Source organism: Gouania willdenowi, chromosome 14 (genome assembly GCF_900634775.1).
Source record: "Gouania willdenowi chromosome 14, fGouWil2.1, whole genome shotgun sequence".
NCBI classification, from domain to species: Eukaryota; Metazoa; Chordata; class Actinopteri; order Blenniiformes; family Gobiesocidae; genus Gouania; species Gouania willdenowi.
This window is the reverse complement of record NC_041057.1, coordinates 2,789,932-2,808,863: the sequence shown is the minus strand read 5'-3', so window position 1 is coordinate 2,808,863 and position 18,932 is coordinate 2,789,932. Positions and strand designations below refer to the sequence as shown.

Sequence of the window (18,932 nt, the reverse complement as noted above, 5' to 3'; positions counted from 1 at the left end):
AAAGATTGTGGCCGACCCCTCCCACCCCGGTCATAAACTGTTTCAATCTCCCCCTTCTGGAAGAAGGTTTAGGTCCATCAGGACCAGAACCTCCAGACACAAAAACAGGTTATTTCCCTCTGCCACCATCCACATGAACACACCCCAAGTCACCCACTGAACCCCCCCCCACCCGATCACCACCTCCATGATGACATTTTCTGCTGCACTGTATATACAGTATATATATATATATATTTATATTTATCCTATTTATCCTTTATTCTCTATCTATCCTTTATTTATCCCTCATCCTTTATATTTATCATTATTATTATTATTATTGTTGCTGGGTTGTTCTTTGTTTTTTTTCTTTATTTTTTTATTTTTTTGTTGTTTGTTTTGTGCACCAACTACCAAGACAAATTCCTTGTACTGTCCTTAAAACTGTACATGGCCATTAAAAACATTTCTGATTCTGATAAAAACTGCACTGACGGCACCGGATGAAGCAGGAAGGAAGGAATCTTTCCTCAAATAATCCACAGCATGATATTTGTTCTCCATTAGGACACGATATACAGTACGTGTGGATGTGATGAACATCCAGATTTCTCATATGGGATACATTGATTTGATAGAAGCAGATCAAAGAGGAGTAACTTTGATCACAGCGGGGCCACAAATATGTCATTGTATCTGATCTGAGAGTCACATGACAGGGTTTTTGCTAGAGCTGTTGAGTGTAGGGGCCCCCCTTACACTGTCACTTTGATCCCCTACGCAGTGACTTTGATCCCCTACGCAGTGACTTTGATCCCCTACACAGTGACTTTGATCCCCTACACAGTGACTTTGATCCCCTACGCAGTGACTTTGATCCCCTACGCAGTGACTTTGATCCCCTACGCAGTGGCTTTGATCCCCTACGCATCGACTTTGATCCCCTACACAGTGACTTTGATCCCCTACACAGTGTTACCTAATGCTGTGTTTTAGCCAGCGTAGGGGGGCTTTTCTGTAGTTGTTTACTTTTTTAATCGGCACCGTTGTAATAATTGTTGCAAACTTGGATACTAAAGGGACTTCCAGGTGTGAATGGGTCGTTTTAAATGTTTTTCTAATCTGCATAAGCGAGAAACAAATAGATCAGCCACACCGTTTATTTGACGGATGCTCCTGTCCTTACCTGAGGACCCCGATGACCCGTGCAGGCACTTAGATGCCCTTGATGTTGCCTGTGTGCATCCTCTATTTTGTAACCGTAATCACCGTCCAATATAAACAGTGTGCTTTATAATCTAAACAAAAACAAATTCAAAATGAATCAGTGGTTTTGTGTATTTTTGTTGTAATTTTTGTGTGTTTTTGGGGTCATTTTCTGTATTTTACTCTCATTTTATATTTTGTTGTTGTTGTGTGTGTTTTGGGGTCCTTTTGTTTATTTTTACTGTAATTTTGTGTATTTTTACTGTCCTTTTTTAGGTATTTTTAGGCTCATTTTGTGTGTTTTCTTTAGGGGCCATGCATCTGTTGTCCAAGGGCCACAAGTGGCCCCTGTACCACTATTGCCCATGTCTGAAGCAGACTTTTTTTTAGATTGATCACCACTTACTTTTATGTGTGGAGCTGGTGTGTTTACAGACGCCTCGTCCTTGTGTTTACATCAGAGACAGAAAAGTAAAAGCTTCCAACAGCTCGTACACAGTTAACCTTAGAATAAAGTTCAGTGAGTCATTTCTCTAACAGCAGATGATGTTTATTAATTTAGCTGCTGGTGTCATCCTAATGCATGCCCAAACACAACAGTTGTTCACTGCCAAGATTAGAAGCATCCACTAAATATATCTCAGCTCCATCTTCACATGTTGAAAGTTAGATTCCAGGATTTCATCAGTTAAACACGAGGAGAGAGAGAGAGTTTATCCTGGAGCCTTCTGTAGAGGGACAAACCTTTCATTGGGTTTCTCAACTCAAGTGTTGCACAACATGTGACTTACCTCTCTCACACACACACACACACACACTCATAAACAGCACTGAATAAGGAGCGAGTGGGAAAAGGAAGAACAATTAATGCAACATCATCCAGAGCTGAATTGTTTGCTATGGATTTCTTGACTTTAGTTCAGAGACGGACAACTTTCATCACAGTGGGGCCAAAACACATGTGATTGTATGTAAACCGAGGGTCACATGATCAACATTCATGTCAGCATTTAGAATAATGAACAAACTGAGCATTGACACATCAAACAACCACTAGTTTGTGTGTGTTTTTGGTGGTATTTTGTATGTTTCTCTGTAATGTTGTTCATTTTTTCTAATTTTCAGCACATTTAATGTCATTTTGTGTGTTTTTGGTGTAATACAGGGTTAATACAGTATAACAACAACGACAAAGGATTTTTGTGTTTATTGTTATTTTCTGTATTTTTTTTGTATTTTACTCTCATTTTATGTTTTTTTTGTGGTTTTATGATCCTTCTACATATTTTATTGTTAGTTTGTATATTTTTCTTTTTTTTTTTCTGTATATTTGTAGTCGTCTAGTCATTTTGTGTATTTTTCGCTTCGTTTTGTGTGTGTTTAGAATCATTTTATGTGTTTCATTATCATTTTATGTTTGTGATGTTGTTTGGGGTCCTTTTGCGTATTTTTATAGTAAGTTTATATATTTTTCTGTTGTTTTGCTTTATATTTGTAGTCGTCTTGTGTGTTTTTGGAGACGTTTTGTACATTTTTCTCCTAGTTTATGTATTTTTGTTGACATTTTTTCTGTTTTTGGGGTCATTTTGTATATTTTCTTCTCACTGTGTATTTTCATTAGTTTTTGGAGTGATTTCATTTATTTTTTTTCTTATTTTGTGTATTTTTGGAAACGTTTTGTATATTTTTCTTTAATTTTGTGTGTTTTTGGAGTTGTCTAGTGTATTTTTGTTGTCTTTGTGTGTTGACACATTTTGCGGTCATTTTGAGGATTATTGTAGTCATAATTTGTTCTTTTAATCATTTTGTGTATTTTTATATACAGCAATTTGTGTAGTTTTGAATATTTTTCCATTATTTTGTGTATTTTTGTTGCCACAATGTGTATTCTTCCTGTTTTAATAAGGGGGGGGGTATACGTGGCCCCTGGGCCACCAGTTACCCTTGTCCCCTTGCTCCCTGCACAGAGTGTTGTGTCGGGCTATGATTCTTTAGCTCTAACATCTTTTTTTAAAATCGTCTCCGTGTGTGTGTGTGTGTGTGTGTGCAGGTGAATGTGTACATATACGGTGTGGATGGAGACAGTGTGGGTGTGGAAGTGTGAAGGAATACTGCATCGATTCTGAGAAGTGTTATTAGTAACGCTGTATGAGAGAGAGGGGATTTTACTGAATACAATTCTTCTCTATTTTACCAATATTTCCTGTTTATTCCAGATGTGGGCTAATATAACCCATAACTTAACCCACAATGGGACCATGAATCAGAGTAACTGTGTAGTTTTGTTTGTAAAAGAGTAAAAACATGAACTAATCAGAGTAGCACACTTGGTTATATTCATTGAAGCAGATGGAAACTGTTAGATTGTTACGTAAACCCACATTCAGTCACTTTTTCCCCCTCCACCACCACTGAGACGACTGTTTTCCTCATCAGAAAAGTCTCCATAAGGAATAAATTAGTTCGAAAATGGAAACAGTCCATCATCACAAACACTCACTCACAGGTATTTAGCTTCAGTGATTAAAAACTCTCTGCATATACTGTAACTGCAGAGTGAAACAAAGCAGTAGCTGTCACTCAACTATTTATCCAGATTGTGTGTATTCTTTTGTGTATCCCATTGTAAATTTTACGATTTTAAAGTCATTTTGTTGGGGGGTTTTTTGTATTGTTGCAGTTGTTTTATGTATTTTGTTGATGTTTTGTGTATTTTTTTAGTCTTTTTGTGTATTTTGTTGTTGTTGTTTGGTGTATTTGTGCAGTCGTGTTGTGTATTTTGTTGATGTTTTGTGTATTTGTGCAGTCGTGTTGTGTATTTTGTTGTAATTTTGTGTATTCTTGTTCTTTCGTTTATCTTATTGTAATTTTTTATGTTTTTGCTGTCATTTAGTGTTTGTTTTTGTCCCTCATTTTGTGTATTCTGATGTCATTTTTGTTTGTTTTTAAATTTCATTTGGTATTTTTTGCTATTTAAGTGTATTTCTGTAGTCATTTTGTGTATTCTGGTTGTTCTTTAGTCTATTTTATTGTGATTTTTTGTGTTTTTGTGGTCATTTTCTTCTTCTTTTTTTAAATAATTTTGTGAAAAGTCATCTTTTTTAATCTGCCTTCTGGGGAAAACTGTTCAGTTTGATATCAGCTGCAGCTCATTCTTAGAAAATATAAAAAAAACAACAACCATAAGTCTATTGAAAGCTCCCCTCGATCCTCTCTAACACAAACTGTACAAAACCAAATGAAAAATATCATCATCGACAACAAAGCACTCATTAAAGATTCCAACTCATTAGATTTAAAACATCTGGTGAATATCACAAAGTTCATGGTGTTTTTAAAACATGAAGAATCCAGATCTGAAAACCTGATTGGCTGCAAACTCAGTAAACAAGTCTTTGGCTTGTTTTCATGTTGCCCTTTGGACTTTATTGTGGTGATCATTAGGAGTAGATTTTCAACTTAAAAGGCTGCTCAGCAGCTGTAGGGCCTGGTGCTTATTTTACCCCGAGCTGGGACTGTCAGGTTGACACACTCACACAAACAGGGAGAGCTGTAGTGGTTTTCCCCGAGTTTAAATAGTAAAATACATCTATGACTTGGTATAACTGGCAATAAAAGAGCCAAACGATGCTCAGTTTGTAATTAAAACTAAAATTTAATTTAAAAAAAGTTTGATTTCTGGAGAAGTTCACTTCAAAAATGTTGAGCTTTCGGGCCTGTACTATGAAGCTGGATTTCCTCTTATCCCGCTAAGCTACTACAATTAATCAGTGTGTGCTGTATTATGACACTGGATAACATCTTACCGGGCTAAATCACCATGGTAACTTAGGCTGAACGACTAACCTTGTCAGGATTAGATTATGATTATAAAACAACCTGTCCAATAACAGGTTAACTTTAAGATGGACACATTATAATATAACATAATTAGTGAATGCACTATTTAGGGTGTGATCTTGTATTTAACATGAAAACTTGTGTCATTTATTTAGTAATATTGTATATGCCAATATAAAGTGCACTATAGATAGAATTTACTATCAATAAAAACATCATCATTATTGTTCTTGTATATATTCATTATATATTTATTATACTGTTATATTACTATTGTACATTAACATTAAATGTTATATTTACCTAACAATCTGATATTATATTTATATATATATATATATATATATATATATATATATATATATATATATATATATATATATATATATATGTTTGTGTGTATGAATATTGTAAATACCTGCCCATATCTTGTTGATATTGTTATTCTTCTTCAAGATTCTATAATTTTCTTATCATGTTCCCAACAGTCTGAGCAATGAAAATCTTACTTTGCCAATTCACTCGACAACTGTAGCAATAAAAAAAGAAACAGTTTAAAAACCACACAAATGATCTAAAACTGAAATAGAACAAAATAACATTGAATTTTGTTATACAGTTATTATTATTATTATTATTATTATTATTATTATTATTATTATTATTATTATTATTATTATTATTATTATCATACCCTTGTTTTTCTGTTTCATTTACTTATTCTTAATTCTTCTTCTTCTTATTATTATTATTGTTATTATTATCCATCCATTTTCAGACTCGTTTTGTCCTCGTTCAGGGTCGCAGGGCTTATTATTATTATTATTATTATTATTATTATTATTATTATTATTATTATTATCATACCCTTGTTTTTCTGTTTCATTTACTTATTCTTAATTCTTCTTCTTCTTCTTCTTCTTCTTCTTCTTCTTCTTATTATTATTATTATTATTATTATTATTATTATTATTATTATTATTATTATTGTTATTATTATCCATCCATTCATTCATTTTAAGACCTGCTTTGTCCTATTTCATGGTAGCAGGGCTTATTATAATTATTATGATGATGATGATGATACCCTTGTTATACAGTTTCATTTACTTCTTCTTCTTCTTCTATTATTATTGTTGTCACATTATAAATAAAACCACTACGTCATCACACTAAAGCATATACTTAATATACAACCTAACATCACCTTCGGGTTAAAATTAATAATGCACTTGGTTTAATTAAAGCTATTATTACCTTAAAGTCTAAACGCGGGGCACGCAATAACCCGCACAGACGCATAGTGATGACGTCATAATCTATCGACGGGCCTTATCTTCCAGCTTGAGTCTGTAGATGGTCAGTATTTATCGGTGGAGAACATTGATGCTGACGGACCGTCGGTCCTCCAGGGAGCACCGTGTTCACCGTCAGTGACGGAGAGTCGGTTCCCCACCATGAGCTCACGGAAGACGGCGTACCCGTCCAGCATGGAGGCGGTGAACCCCCGCAAACACAGCGGCGACAGGAGCGTGACCGTCACCTCCCTAAAGTCCCGGCTGGCCCCCACCATCCACACCGCCATGTCCGCGGCTGTGGACACCGTGCTGGGGGAGGTGGTGCTGGTGCTCAACGAGAGCCACCAGGAGCTCTTCCACAAGCAGCAGGAGAACGAGAGGCTGAAGGTGCGGCTGGAGGTGTCAGAGAGGGAGCTGAAGACCCTGCAGGTAGGGCTGGAACCTGGGCTGGAACCGGGGCTGGAACCTGGGCTGGAACCGGGGATGCACGTGCAACGAAATTAATTAATACATTGACCGAAAAGAAATGATTGTGCAAATGATTAATACCATTGCATTTAAGGCTCTGAATGTGTCCTATAACCTCACTGAAGTTAAAACATTGCAATTGTATTAATTCATATCAATGTTTCAAAGTATAAATTGAGTCAAAATATGGAATTTTTTATTTAGTATTGACATTTCAACAATGCACAATAGAAAACATTTTTTAAAAATTATAACGTGACTTAACTCAGACATGAAATAATAATGTACAGGCCTTAGGGCTGGGTGAGATATCGAGATTCAAGATGTATCTGGTTTTCTATTTTGGTGATATAGAAAATTACAATATCGCCCATATCGTTATATTTTTTATAGCTTATTTTGCAACAAAATAAGATATAAATATATATATTTTTTATAGCTTATTATGTAAAAAAAAATAAGCTATATAAATATATATATATATATATATATATATATTATAGCTTATTTTGTAACAAAATACTTGTTTTAGGAGTCACTGCTTTCTCTACTTCTAAGAACATAAAAAGCAGTTAGATGATCACTGAGTGCGTCCGAACCCAGACCTTTATCTAAACAAGCCACACTACAGATCTCACTCACACGTGCTGTCCCTTAGAGGAGAAGAAGCCAAAAGTGTAAATACCAGAAAGATGATTCTGGGTTAAATTTGCTGCTGCACAGCTCCAGCTTTATTTAAATTAACTGCACAATATGTGCCACCTTTGGTTTTTGTCCTCTAATGGACAGCACGTGTGAGTGAGTTCTGTAGTGTGGCTTGTTTAGATAAAGGTCTGGGTTAGGATGCACTCAGAAATCTTCTGAGTTTTTCATTCTCTTCTGAGAAATAGTGAAATCAACGACTCTGAAAACAAGTATGTTTAATCCAAAATAAGCTATAAAATAAAAAATATGTTGTTATAATAGATATTGTAATTTTCTATATCGCAAAAATAGAAAACTTGATATATCTTAAATCTTGATATACTGTCCAGGCCTAAATATTAGGTTCATGAAGTGCAACCAACATCTGTTCAGGTTAAATGAGCAGTGATTAAACCTGATACTTTTTATTTCAATATGATGGTTATCATAACGCTACATAATGTGCTGCTGCTGTGAACTTTTTAAGAATGATTTTAGATCGATTAATATGTCATCAGGAAGGCCAACTTGCCGAGCACAGCTCGCTGTAGTTGGATGGTAGGAATATAAATGGATGAATGATCGTTACACTCTACTACAGGACTGTCTGTGCAGCGCCCAGAAGCTGATCGATCAGCTGCAGGTTTCCTACAGCGGTCAGCACAGCTTCATGGCCTCCATGGGTTCAGGCCTGGATCGGGACCACAACCCCCGCAGTGTGAACGGAGCGGACCCCCTGACTCTGTCTGGATCTGTGGACCAATCACTGCACGGCTTTGAGCAAAGGGAGGAGTTTAAAATGTGCCAACAACTGTCCATCCAGGAAGACGGATCAGTGACCAACCACAACATGGACTCATTCAGCTCCAACACCCACAGCATGTGCTCTGATTCAAACCCAACTGGTAAATATGATTAAATATTACATATTATTCCATACAAAAACATTCTAAGGACCACACTTATGATACGAACGGCCTGATGGGGGTCGCAGGCCTTTGGTTTGACACATACAGAACTTTACCCTTAATAATCACATTTTTTATCAAAGGTAATAATACTAATGATAATAATAAAGTAAATACATCAGAAAAATAATAATAAAGTAAATGTATAATAATATTAATAAGGTAAATATATCCGAATAATAATAATAGAATAAATATAATAATGGTAATAATAAAGTAAATATATCAAAATCATAATAATGAAATGAATATATAATAATAAAGTAAATATATCAGTATCATAATGAACTTTTTACTTGATAATCACGTTTCCTGTTATTTTACTCTGAATGTCCTAAAGAACATATATGCAACTGGCGGCCCGGGGGCCACGTGCGGCCCTTCACCAAAGCAGAATGCCCAATAAACTTAAAAAATACAGGAAATACTGCAAAGAAACAATGACTCAAAAATAATACAAAATTACAGAAAAATCGAACAAGTCTACAATTAAATAACTGGTAAATATACACAAAACCTCTAAAATATATATGGAATGAGAGAAAAACACACAAATGAACACAAAGAAATCCTCTGATCTTTCCTGTGTTAATGCTCAGATTGGCCATTATTCTAATGCTAACACGAATGTTGATCATGTGACCCTTAGATCAGATACAATCACATGTTTGTGGCCCCCGCTGTGATAAGTGTCCCCTCTCTGTTCCAAAGGGCCTGTTTTTGTTAAAATCATGTGTTTTTTTATTCTTTGTGCTGATAGATTTTAATAAATATAAAGAGGGTGGAGCCATGGCCCTGCGTTGTTTCTAAAGCTCTAATATATAAATCCCGTGTCTGATGTTTTTATGCCGTGCCGTGGGTGTAACCACTAACCAGCCGTGTGTTCTGTGTTCAGATGAAAACGAGGCCCAGGGATCCGGCGTCCCGTCTGGGTTTGAGATCAAACAGGAACAAGTCCCTGTTTCAGGTCCACGCGGCAGGAAGGACCCCGGCCCTGATGGAGACCACCCGTCCCACAGCGTGGGTGACCTCTCCTACGCTCAGGTCACAGGTGAGCGTCACTTTTCTCCCGCTCTGCGCCACCAAAGGCCTTTTGTGGGCGTGGACGGTCAGAAAGCGTTGGCGAGGACCGGTGCGACCACCGTCCCAGGAGGCCGAGCCGAGGCGGGACCGTCCGTACCCGACCCGGCCGTGGAGCCGTCCGCGGACCGCCCCCACCACTGCCTGGAGTGCGGGAAGACGTTCCGTCTGATCTCCAGCCTGAAGAAGCACATCCGCATCCACACGGGGGAGAAGCCCTACCCCTGTGGCGTGTGCGGACGCCGCTTCCGCGAGTCCGGCGCCCTGAAGACGCACCTGCGCATCCACACGGGGGAGAAGCCGTACTCCTGCTCCGAGTGCGGGAACTGCTTCCGTCACCTGGACGGTTTGCGCAAGCACCGGCGCACGCACACGGGGGAGAAACCGTACGTGTGCGCCATCTGCGGGAAGCGCCTGAGCCGCCTGCAGCACCTCAAACACCACCAGCTGATCCACACGGGGGAGCGGCCGTGCTGCTGCCCCTTCTGCAACCGCACCTTCAAGGAGCCGGCCGCGCTGCGCAAACACGTCCGGACGCACCGCGAGGAGGGCGGGCACATGGGGGGCGTCACGGCCAATGAGGAGACGGAGGCGGACGCTACAGACGACATGAGTACCCTCCACCCAGCGGCTCCGTCTCCTCAGATGAGGTTTGGAGAGTGGGGGGCGGACGAGGAGGGGGGCCCCGCTGTAGACTGTGTGTAGGAGGGGACGTTGTTTACACATGGGCTGTGTTTGAAATGGCATACTACGTACTATGCACTACATACAGTACTTCATGAGTATATACTGTCTACTATATAGCAGTGGTTCTCACACTTTTTTGGCCCCATTTCCTAATTTCTGAATACAAGTACCTCTTTGTCTGACCACAACATTTTGCTTAGAAAACTATTTTAAAAACAACTATAGATCATAATTATGGATTGAACGAGCGATAAAACACATTTTAAAGAATCTAATTTTGTAAATAAGTGGAAAGAAACACAATTTAAACCTTTTTTAGATCGTGACCCCATTTTGATCTCAAGAATTTCTGGCGTCCCCAAAGACATTTTTTTCTAGAGTTTGTTTTTTATCATGTTTGAGCTCAGATTATATCTGACATAGTAAAAGTATAGAAATACAAATGTTTAAGATTGTGTGGTTTTAATTTAAAAAAAAAAAACAATAATAATTAAAAATATTCAAACCCCATATAAACTCCAGACGACCCCATATGGGGTTCCCGACCCCAAGGTTGAGAAACACTGATTTAGTGACTCCTGACTGGATTTATTTCTTGTTTTCTTTTCAGGCCTGGGGTGCAACCAAGAGTGACACTTTTTGTTCATTTTACTTTCTCTCTGTAGTGCCATCGCGAACCCCTAGGGGTTCACGTACCCTCATTTGAGAAACACTGCTATATACTGTATGATTAGGATGGTGAGCGTTCCCACTGAAGTTTACTTCGAGGTTTCCCAAGATGCATTTGGAATCTACGAGGACAAAAACCTTGTTCACACTGAGACTAAATATCTCTGTTGATTCTCAACCTTTATTTTGAAAGTTCTGAAAACATTTAAATTGAGAAAGTGACCAAGTAGAATATCAACATGTGCTCATTTGATCCAGAAAACTTTTGGAAAACACATTTTGTAGATTTTCAGGAACATTCCATTGTGACTGACTAAACTTCCTGTTAACTTCAAAACAAGAGCCCTATTTACAAAATCGTTAAAAAATAAAGGAAGAAAAGAAGATGAAAAGAAAAGAAGCTGTTCCCAGGACCTATTTTTACATTCCTCTCGCAATGCATCATGGGACGGTTGAGTATTACTAGTGTGCTTACGATGCATACTAAAAAAAAATGTCCGAATATAGTACACATCTGGATATTTCTCACATACTATTATGAGTATGAGTAGTACGTTAGTATGCGATTTGGAACACAGCCTTGGATTATTTATCTTTGGACGTTAGTGCGTGTAAAAAGAGAAGAAGAAAAGAAGAGCTGTTTGATCGCAGCGACACAAGGAGTCAGGATTGAACTGTTGCAGATGTTTTTAGAAGTTCCCAGATGTTTGATTCTGCTCCACACTTCACAAAAAAAAAAAAAAAAAAACTGAATACTGGACCAAAACATTTTTTATCTTCATGGTTTCATCTTGTTTGCGTAAAATCTGAAAGTCTGATTTTATTCTCATTCATTCGTTTGTTCATTATTTTGAAAGTTTCGTCATGTTCTGTTTGAAGATCATCACTAGTTACATCATATGTTCATTATTAGATGCAATGCTAACACACAAACAAACACATCATCTCTCTTTATAATGTTTATTTTTTAGTGTTTTCAGTACAGTTGGAAAAGTTACTTTTCATTTCTGCACTAATAATTACTGAATATTACCTAAAGTAAAAGCAGAAAATAACAGAAAACAAAATACACAGAATGGAAAACAAAATTAGACAAGATGACGACAAAACTATGACTGAAAAATACACAAAACGACAACATGCATTCATATTAAGGACCCACATGACTGTTCTTCAATGTTCATGTCTGTGTTCAACCACCTTCAGCTACAGTAGAGGGTCCTCGGGGTCTCTGGAACCTTTATTTTGGCGGGTTGTGGGCTGAAAAGGTTAAAAACCACTGCAGCCTTCCACTCTGAGCTGTGATTTCTTTGTTTCACAGTTAAATTAAAGCTTTTTCTTTTTCCTATAATGGAACAAAAGTTTCCACATCTCTACTGTTCCATGAGGTGATTTGGTAAATAACATATTTGATCAGGATTCCACTGTGTGTTTTGTATTATCGTCAGTGATCATTACATCAGACCAACAGCAGTTATTCTGTCGCTGTAGAGAAAAATGTCCTTTTTATGCTCAACATGTTCCAAATATTTACATTGAAGTTGTTAACAGGTGAAACTATGCACAGTTCTTCCTAAAGACGACGTTATGGACAGTCTGATGATGTTTATGTAACTATTCTGTGTACAATCAGTATGAGTGTTAGTCATTTTAAATGACATTAACAGTGATTATTGAACATCTAACACACACACACACACACACACAGATGTTGCATGTTGGTTTAAGCAGAAATAACCTATTATAACCAGTCTTAATGTTAAATGAATAATAACTGTTCCAATAGTCTGTGTTACTGTGTGTATATATAAATATGTTACAGCATCACCGTTACCTTCAGTAATAAAGGATATTCTCTTCTTTCATTTTTCTTTGTGTGATTAAATCAGCACAAAAATCACCAATAATTAATACAGGAAACAAAGGGTTTGTGTGTGTTTTTGTAATTGTTTTTCTCATTTTGATTGTATGTTGGTGTTTCATGTTTTTAGTTGTCATTTTGTATATTTTTCATCATTTTGTGTATTTTTGTGTCATTTTGCATGAACTTGTTTTTGTGTTTTTTTTTAATTCAATTTGTGATTTTTCTTTTGTTTAGTGTGATATTTATTATTTTTGTGTATTTTTCAGTTCTGCCATTTTTCACATTTTTTTTAATGTTTTGTTTTTCTCTCATTTTGTGTATTTTTGTTGTCATGTTTATTTTTCTCTGTTTTGTGTGTGTTTGGATTCATTTTGTGTATTTTTTTTTGTCATTGTGAGTCATTTTGAGTTTTTGTTGTCATTTTGTAGTTTTGGAATCATTTTGTGTATTTTTGTTGTCATTTTTCATATTTTTTTATTGTCATTTTGTTTAGTTTTTTCTCATTTTGTGTATTTTTGTTGTCATTTTTCACATTGTTTATTGTAATTTTTGTTTTGTTTTTCTCATTTTTTTCTATTTTTGGCAAGTTTTCTGTGTTTGGTCTCATTATGTGTATTTTTTGTAGCCATATTGTGAGTAATTTGGTGTTTTTGGGATCATATTGTAGTTTTGGAATCATTATGCAAATCTTTTTGTCCTTTTGATAATTTACTCTCATTTTGTGTATTTTTTTTTTTTATTGCTGTTTTGTTTGGTTTTTCTTCTCATTTTGTATGTTTTTCTCCAAGTTTGGTGTGTTGTGTTTCGTGCTGACAGGGACTGAAGCTGTCTGTCAAATATTCAGAGGTTAGAAATGTTACATTTATTATTTTTACTCATGAAATGTGGGATAATAAGTGAGATTCCACTCAGTGTGAGCTACAGTTTTATTACAAAAAAAAAAAAAAAAACACATTTCACCTCAAGCTCATTATATAAAATATGTAGACACGCTACCAGGTGAGTAATGCACTGGTGTGTGTGTGTACGTGTGTGTGTGTTTGCTGCAGAATCCCAGAAATGTGAGCATGGCCTGTGAACTCTCCATGTGCCCGTGTGGTCATTTCCTCAGTGACTAAAAGTAAACACTCTCACTTTTTAGACGGGAAGGAAAGGAAGTGACTCAACTCTTTTTTCTCACAGGCCTTCTCTAGTTTCCTTTGTCTCTCTCACACACACACACACACACACACGGAGCCTCCACATTAGTTATCCTGTTGTCCTCATAGAATGTAGAATCTCTGTTTATTCCACTTTCAGTCACATCTAATCTGGAACCTGAGAAACCGTCACAGTTGATCTCTTTATTTTTGTTTGTTTTATCATTAAAAGACATAAACTGTCCTTTTGTGTATTTTTCTGTATTTTCTTTGGGTATTTTGGTTTTTATTTTGTGTATTTTTGTTTGGTTTTTGTTGTGTTTTTAGTCACTTTGAGGAATCTTTGTTGCTATCTTGTGTATTTTACTGTTGTTTTAATGTAATTTTGTCTGTTTTTCTGTAATGTATCGAATTATGTTTTTTAATTACATATTTTGAGGAATTTGTTTTAGGGGCCACATGTGGCCTGCGGGCCTCCCATTGCCTAAGCCAGGGGTTCTCAATCTTTGGGTCAGGACCTCATTTGGGGTCGTGAGACACTGGGTGGGGGTCGCCAGATGCCTTCAAGAAATTAGCAATTTTTTTTTTACAATTTAAGCCCGTTTTTGCTTAAATTTTCCCCTTTTTTGCAACTACACCAAACTCTCCATATTTTAACCTATTTTCATCACTTTTTTTAACCATATTTTTGCTCCACATTTTGCTTTTGTTACATTTCTGACACTTCTACATCAAATTTCAAAGCCTTTTTTTGCACATTTTGTTCTAATTTTAAGATATTTTGGCACTTATAAACCATTTTCACCCCATTATTGTCATAACCTATTTTTTAACATATTTCGTTATTATTTTTGCCAATTTAACCACATTTATGATTTGTTTGCCTATTATTGACCAGTTTAAACTAATTGTTTCTACTTTGAACCCTTTTTTTTGCAACTTTTAACCACTTTCTGTGCTTTTTAAAATCCCATTTCACCACCTTTTCTACCATTTTTGGTCACTTTTAACTCATTTTAAAACAAGGATTTACATCTTTAAGATGACTATATACTAAGGCGCAAGTAATAATACACTTCCTGGATAACAGTGGATATTTTTCAGATGAAAAGGTTGAGAACTACTTCTCTAACCTGTGTGTGTTGACTTTTTCTTTTTAAATGTGGATGTTTCCTAAGTGTGTCCAAGTGAGGGGGCTGAATGTCTTTAGCTATGTCTAAATATTCCCTCCTATTTCCTTTCCTATCCACTTTTCCTTAAACCTCCCAAAGTGTTTAAGTGGTGGCCATGATAAAGAGCGTTCAAAATGCCTTTAAGCTAAGGAAAGGAGACTCAGTGCTTCCTTTTTAAAACCTCCTTTAGCCTAGGAAACACTGATGCTTCCTTTACCAAAGGAGACGAGATAATGCTGACCCACAATTTCTTGCGGCGACAATATTTAAAGGGACACGCACACCAGAAACTCACGATGACCGAGCCCAGCACTCAGAGCAAATCCTTATCCAGAAGTTCCAGGTCAACTATTGTCTACATACAAACAAAGACAGAGAGAGGCTGGTCCCACTGACTGACTGGTGATTTTTGCAACAGTGCTGTGGGGCTGTGGCCACTAGGGGCACTAGACATGAAAGTTACTGGTCTGGCGCCCCTAGTGGCCAAAAGTTACACAGTGTGCCTTTAACTTTAACCCAGCATTAGCATTAGCATTAGCATTAACATTAACTGCTCTATTTATATTCTAGTTTCCAATGTTGTCAGTGATTTTAATTTTTATTCACGTACCCCCTATGACGTTTTGTGTACCCCTGGGGGTACGCGTACCCCACTTTGGGAACCTAGGCATATATATTAAAAGTGGATAGGAAAGGAGATAGGAGGGAATATTAGGATGCAGCATTTATTTTGTCCTGAAGGAGACGCAGTGAGTGCACAGTGTGGAGGAGGAGGAGGAGCAGCAGGAGGAGGAGCAGGAGCAGGAGGAGGAGGAACAAGGAAAGCAGTCTGAGCTGGGCCACGTGCACGCTCCTACTGGCCTGTAGCCAACAGGAGCGTGCGTGGAGGGCTGGCTCTACCTCTACCCTCCTCCTCCTCCTCCTCCTCCTCCTCCTCTCTATCTGAACTCTCCACCAGTCGAGCAGCAGCAGCAGTTGAAGGAGGAAGAACTTCTTTAAGACTTTCTCCAACTTTTCGTCTCCGCTGAGCTTCAAACATGTCGGTGTGGTGGAGTTTTCCATCGGATCTGACGGGACAGTAAGTGTGAGTGGATCAGTAAAGGATGCCATCATGTCCTCCTCTCAGTCCTCGGTTCTCCTCCATCTGCTCCTCATCTGTCTGAGCGCGCACACGCTGCTCTGCGCGGAGCGGGAGCGCGCCGCCGCGGCACGCGAGCGCTTCAAGGTGGTGATCGCCCCGCGCATCTGCAGAAGGGTGTGCGTGAAGGGCCAGTGCCGAGATACCTGTGAGCAAGGCAGCAACACCACGCTGATAGCGGAGAACGGCCAGGGAGCGGACACGCTGATTGGACAGGGCTTCACGGTCGGTGAGTGACGTCACTGACGTGTGAGCGATAATAATAATGTCTCATGAAAGGTGGAACCCAACCTGGCAACCCCAGGGCCCACTTCACTAAATATAGCAACTTTTATTACACAAACGTGGTTTTATTTGATGTGAGGGTCACATGATCAACATTTAAAATAATATTGACCAATCAGATTATTTACAGGAAACAACAAATTGTTTGTGTTAATGAAGTCGTTTTTAGATATTTTTTCTCTCATTTTGTGTTATGTTGTTTTTTGTGCGTTTCGGCGTCATAAAGTATGTTTTTGTTGCCATTTTGTACATACTTCTCATATATTACGTGTTTCTGGAGTCTTTTTTGTATCTTTTTGTTGTTCTTTTGTATAATCTTCTGATTTATTTTCTTTAGTAATATTGTTTGTGTTTTGATGTCCTTTTTTCAACTTTTCTAATGTCCTTTTGCCTGTTGTACTCATCTCTACTTTTATTCTCTTTGTCTCTCGTTTTGTGTTTGTTTTATTGTGTGTTTTGGAGTCGTTAAGTGTTTTTGTTGCCATTTTGTTTTTCTTTCTCCCATTATCTGCGTTTCTGTAGTCATTTTGTGATTTTAGTGTTGTTTTTGTTGTTGTTTTGTATAATGTAATAGTTTTTGGAGTAATTTTGTCTAACTTTGTTGTTTTTTTTTTTTGGTGTCATTTTTGCGTGTTTTGTTGTCCTTTTTTCTGCTTTTCTTTTGTCCTTTTGTTTGTTTTCTTATCACTTTGTGAGTTTTTGGAGTTCTTTTGTGTTTCTTGTTGTTTTTTGTGTTTTTTGCAGTCATTACGTGTGTTTTTGTGGTTGTTTTGTGCTTTTTTTTTATTGTAATCTTATATAGTTTTCTCTCATTTTATGATGTTTAGAGTAATTTAGGTTTTTTTTGTTGTCATTTTTGCATGTATTGTTATATTTTCTAATTTTATAGTCCTTTGGTGTATTTTTTGTGGTCATTTTGTGTATTTTTGTTGTCCTTTTGTGTTTTAGGAGTCTTTATTAAACATTTTTTGTGTGTTTTTGTTGTCTTTCTAAGAACCAAAATGACCACTTTCTTGGTAATTTTTTTGTGTGTTTTTTCAGTCATTTTGTGTATTTTTGGTTGTCATTAGTTTCTTGTTAATTCTTTATTTGCAGTTGTCTTGTGTGTGTTTGCAGAGTAATTTTGTGTATTTTGTTGTCTTTTTTGTGTATTTGTCTGTAAGTTTGTGTGTTGTTTGAGTCATTTCGTGCATTTACTTTTTAGGGGCCACACAAAATATGACTGAGGGCTGTATGTTGCAAACTAAGGCACATTAAGGTTAAAATATAATTTAATTTGTGGCCCATTTCAGATCAAACGGGCCGTGTTTGACCCTAAAGTCACTAAAGTGAGTTGGACAGCTCTGCTTCAGAGCAATTTTCTTAGTTTGAAAGTATTATAGGTGAGGTTTAATTATGGAGACATGGCTCATTACATGGTGTATAAATGTGCTCTGAGATCCATAGACTTCCTGTGGCCCCTGGGGCCCTGACTATCAGATCAGCTGTGGTGAGGCTGGAGCCGTGCAGTCTAAAGACGTTTTTTACCTCCATTCATTCAGCTACACACGCTTATTATTAACCAACATCATTTAAAAAGTGATTCATGTTGACCAAACTGTACACAAACGTTACTCTGTTATCATATTTACAGTATATATCTCATTCAACCCTAAAAAAGCCACAAACGTGATTGTATCTGATCTGAGGGTCACATGATCAACATTAATGACCAATCAGAGCATTAACACAGGAAGCAACAAAGGGTTTTTGTTGTTATTTTGTATGTTTTTCTATTAATTTGTGTTTTTGGATTGATTTTGGAATCATATTGTATATTTTTCTCCCATATTGTAAGTTGTGTTGTGTTTTTGGAGCCTTTTTGTGTATTTGTGTTGTCATATTTTGTTTTTTCAGTAATTTTTGTGGTTTTTTTTTGTGTTGTTTTCTATAATTTGTTTGTGTTGTTTTCAATGTGGGTTTTTTGTGAATTATTGTTGTTTTTTATATTTTTCACTCATTTTCTATTTGTTTGTTGGTCTTTTGTATTTTTTTTTAAGAATTTTTGTAATTTTTTTTCTTGTCATTTTGTGTGTCTTTATGGAATCATTTAGCATGTTTTTATTTACATTTTTTTGTCATTTTGTATATTTTTCACTCATTTTGTTGTTGTTTTTCTATTATTTTGTGATTTTGGAGTCATATTGCATATTTGTCTCCCATTTTGTGTGTGTTTATTGTTTTATTTTTATGTACTTTTGTCATCATAATGTGCTTTTGGATTCATTTTTGTGTATATTTTTTGATTGGTATAGTTTACTACATTTTTTGTGTTTATTCGAAGTTGTTTTGTAATTTCTTTCTTGTCAATTTGTGTAATTTTAGAGTCTTTTTGCATGTTTTTATTGTCATTTTCTTATATTTCTGTCAGTTTTTGTATTTTTGTTGTCATATTGTGTTTTTGTGTATATAT

At 36.7% G+C, this 18,932-nt stretch overlaps 2 protein-coding genes across 5 annotated transcripts in view; both read left to right on the top strand.

Annotated features, from left to right (window-relative positions):
* Positions 1-6,216: 6,216 nt before the first annotated feature.
* Positions 6,217-10,523, top strand: LOC114475873 (zinc finger and SCAN domain-containing protein 31). Its single transcript, XM_028467032.1, has 3 exons — positions 6,217-6,755; positions 8,080-8,383; positions 9,342-10,523. The coding sequence occupies exons 1-3, from the start codon at positions 6,486-6,488 to the stop codon at positions 10,229-10,231; spliced, it is 1,464 nt and encodes a 487-aa protein (XP_028322833.1). The 5' UTR covers positions 6,217-6,485; the 3' UTR covers positions 10,232-10,523.
* A 5,461-nt stretch (positions 10,524-15,984) lies between these two features.
* ltbp3 (latent transforming growth factor beta binding protein 3) overlaps positions 15,985-18,932 on the top strand; it is a 46,882-nt gene continuing 43,934 nt past the window's right edge. For all 4 annotated transcript variants that reach the window (XM_028466849.1, XM_028466847.1, XM_028466848.1 and 1 more), the window contains exon 1: positions 15,985-16,424. In XM_028466849.1, the coding sequence (XP_028322650.1) occupies positions 16,169-16,424 (256 nt within the window). In that variant the 5' untranslated portion in view covers positions 15,985-16,168. The remainder of the gene's footprint in view (positions 16,425-18,932) is intronic.

Coding starts and splice junctions, on each gene's coding strand:
- LOC114475873 (XM_028467032.1), top strand. CDS start 6,486: ATGAGCTCACGGAAGACGGCGTACCCGTCCAGCATGGAGGCGGTGAAC. Junction 6,756..8,079: donor GGGAGCTGAAGACCCTGCAG/GTAGGGCTGGAA, acceptor ACTCTACTACAG/GACTGTCTGTGCAGCGCCCA. Junction 8,384..9,341: donor CTCTGATTCAAACCCAACTG/GTAAATATGATT, acceptor TTCTGTGTTCAG/ATGAAAACGAGGCCCAGGGA.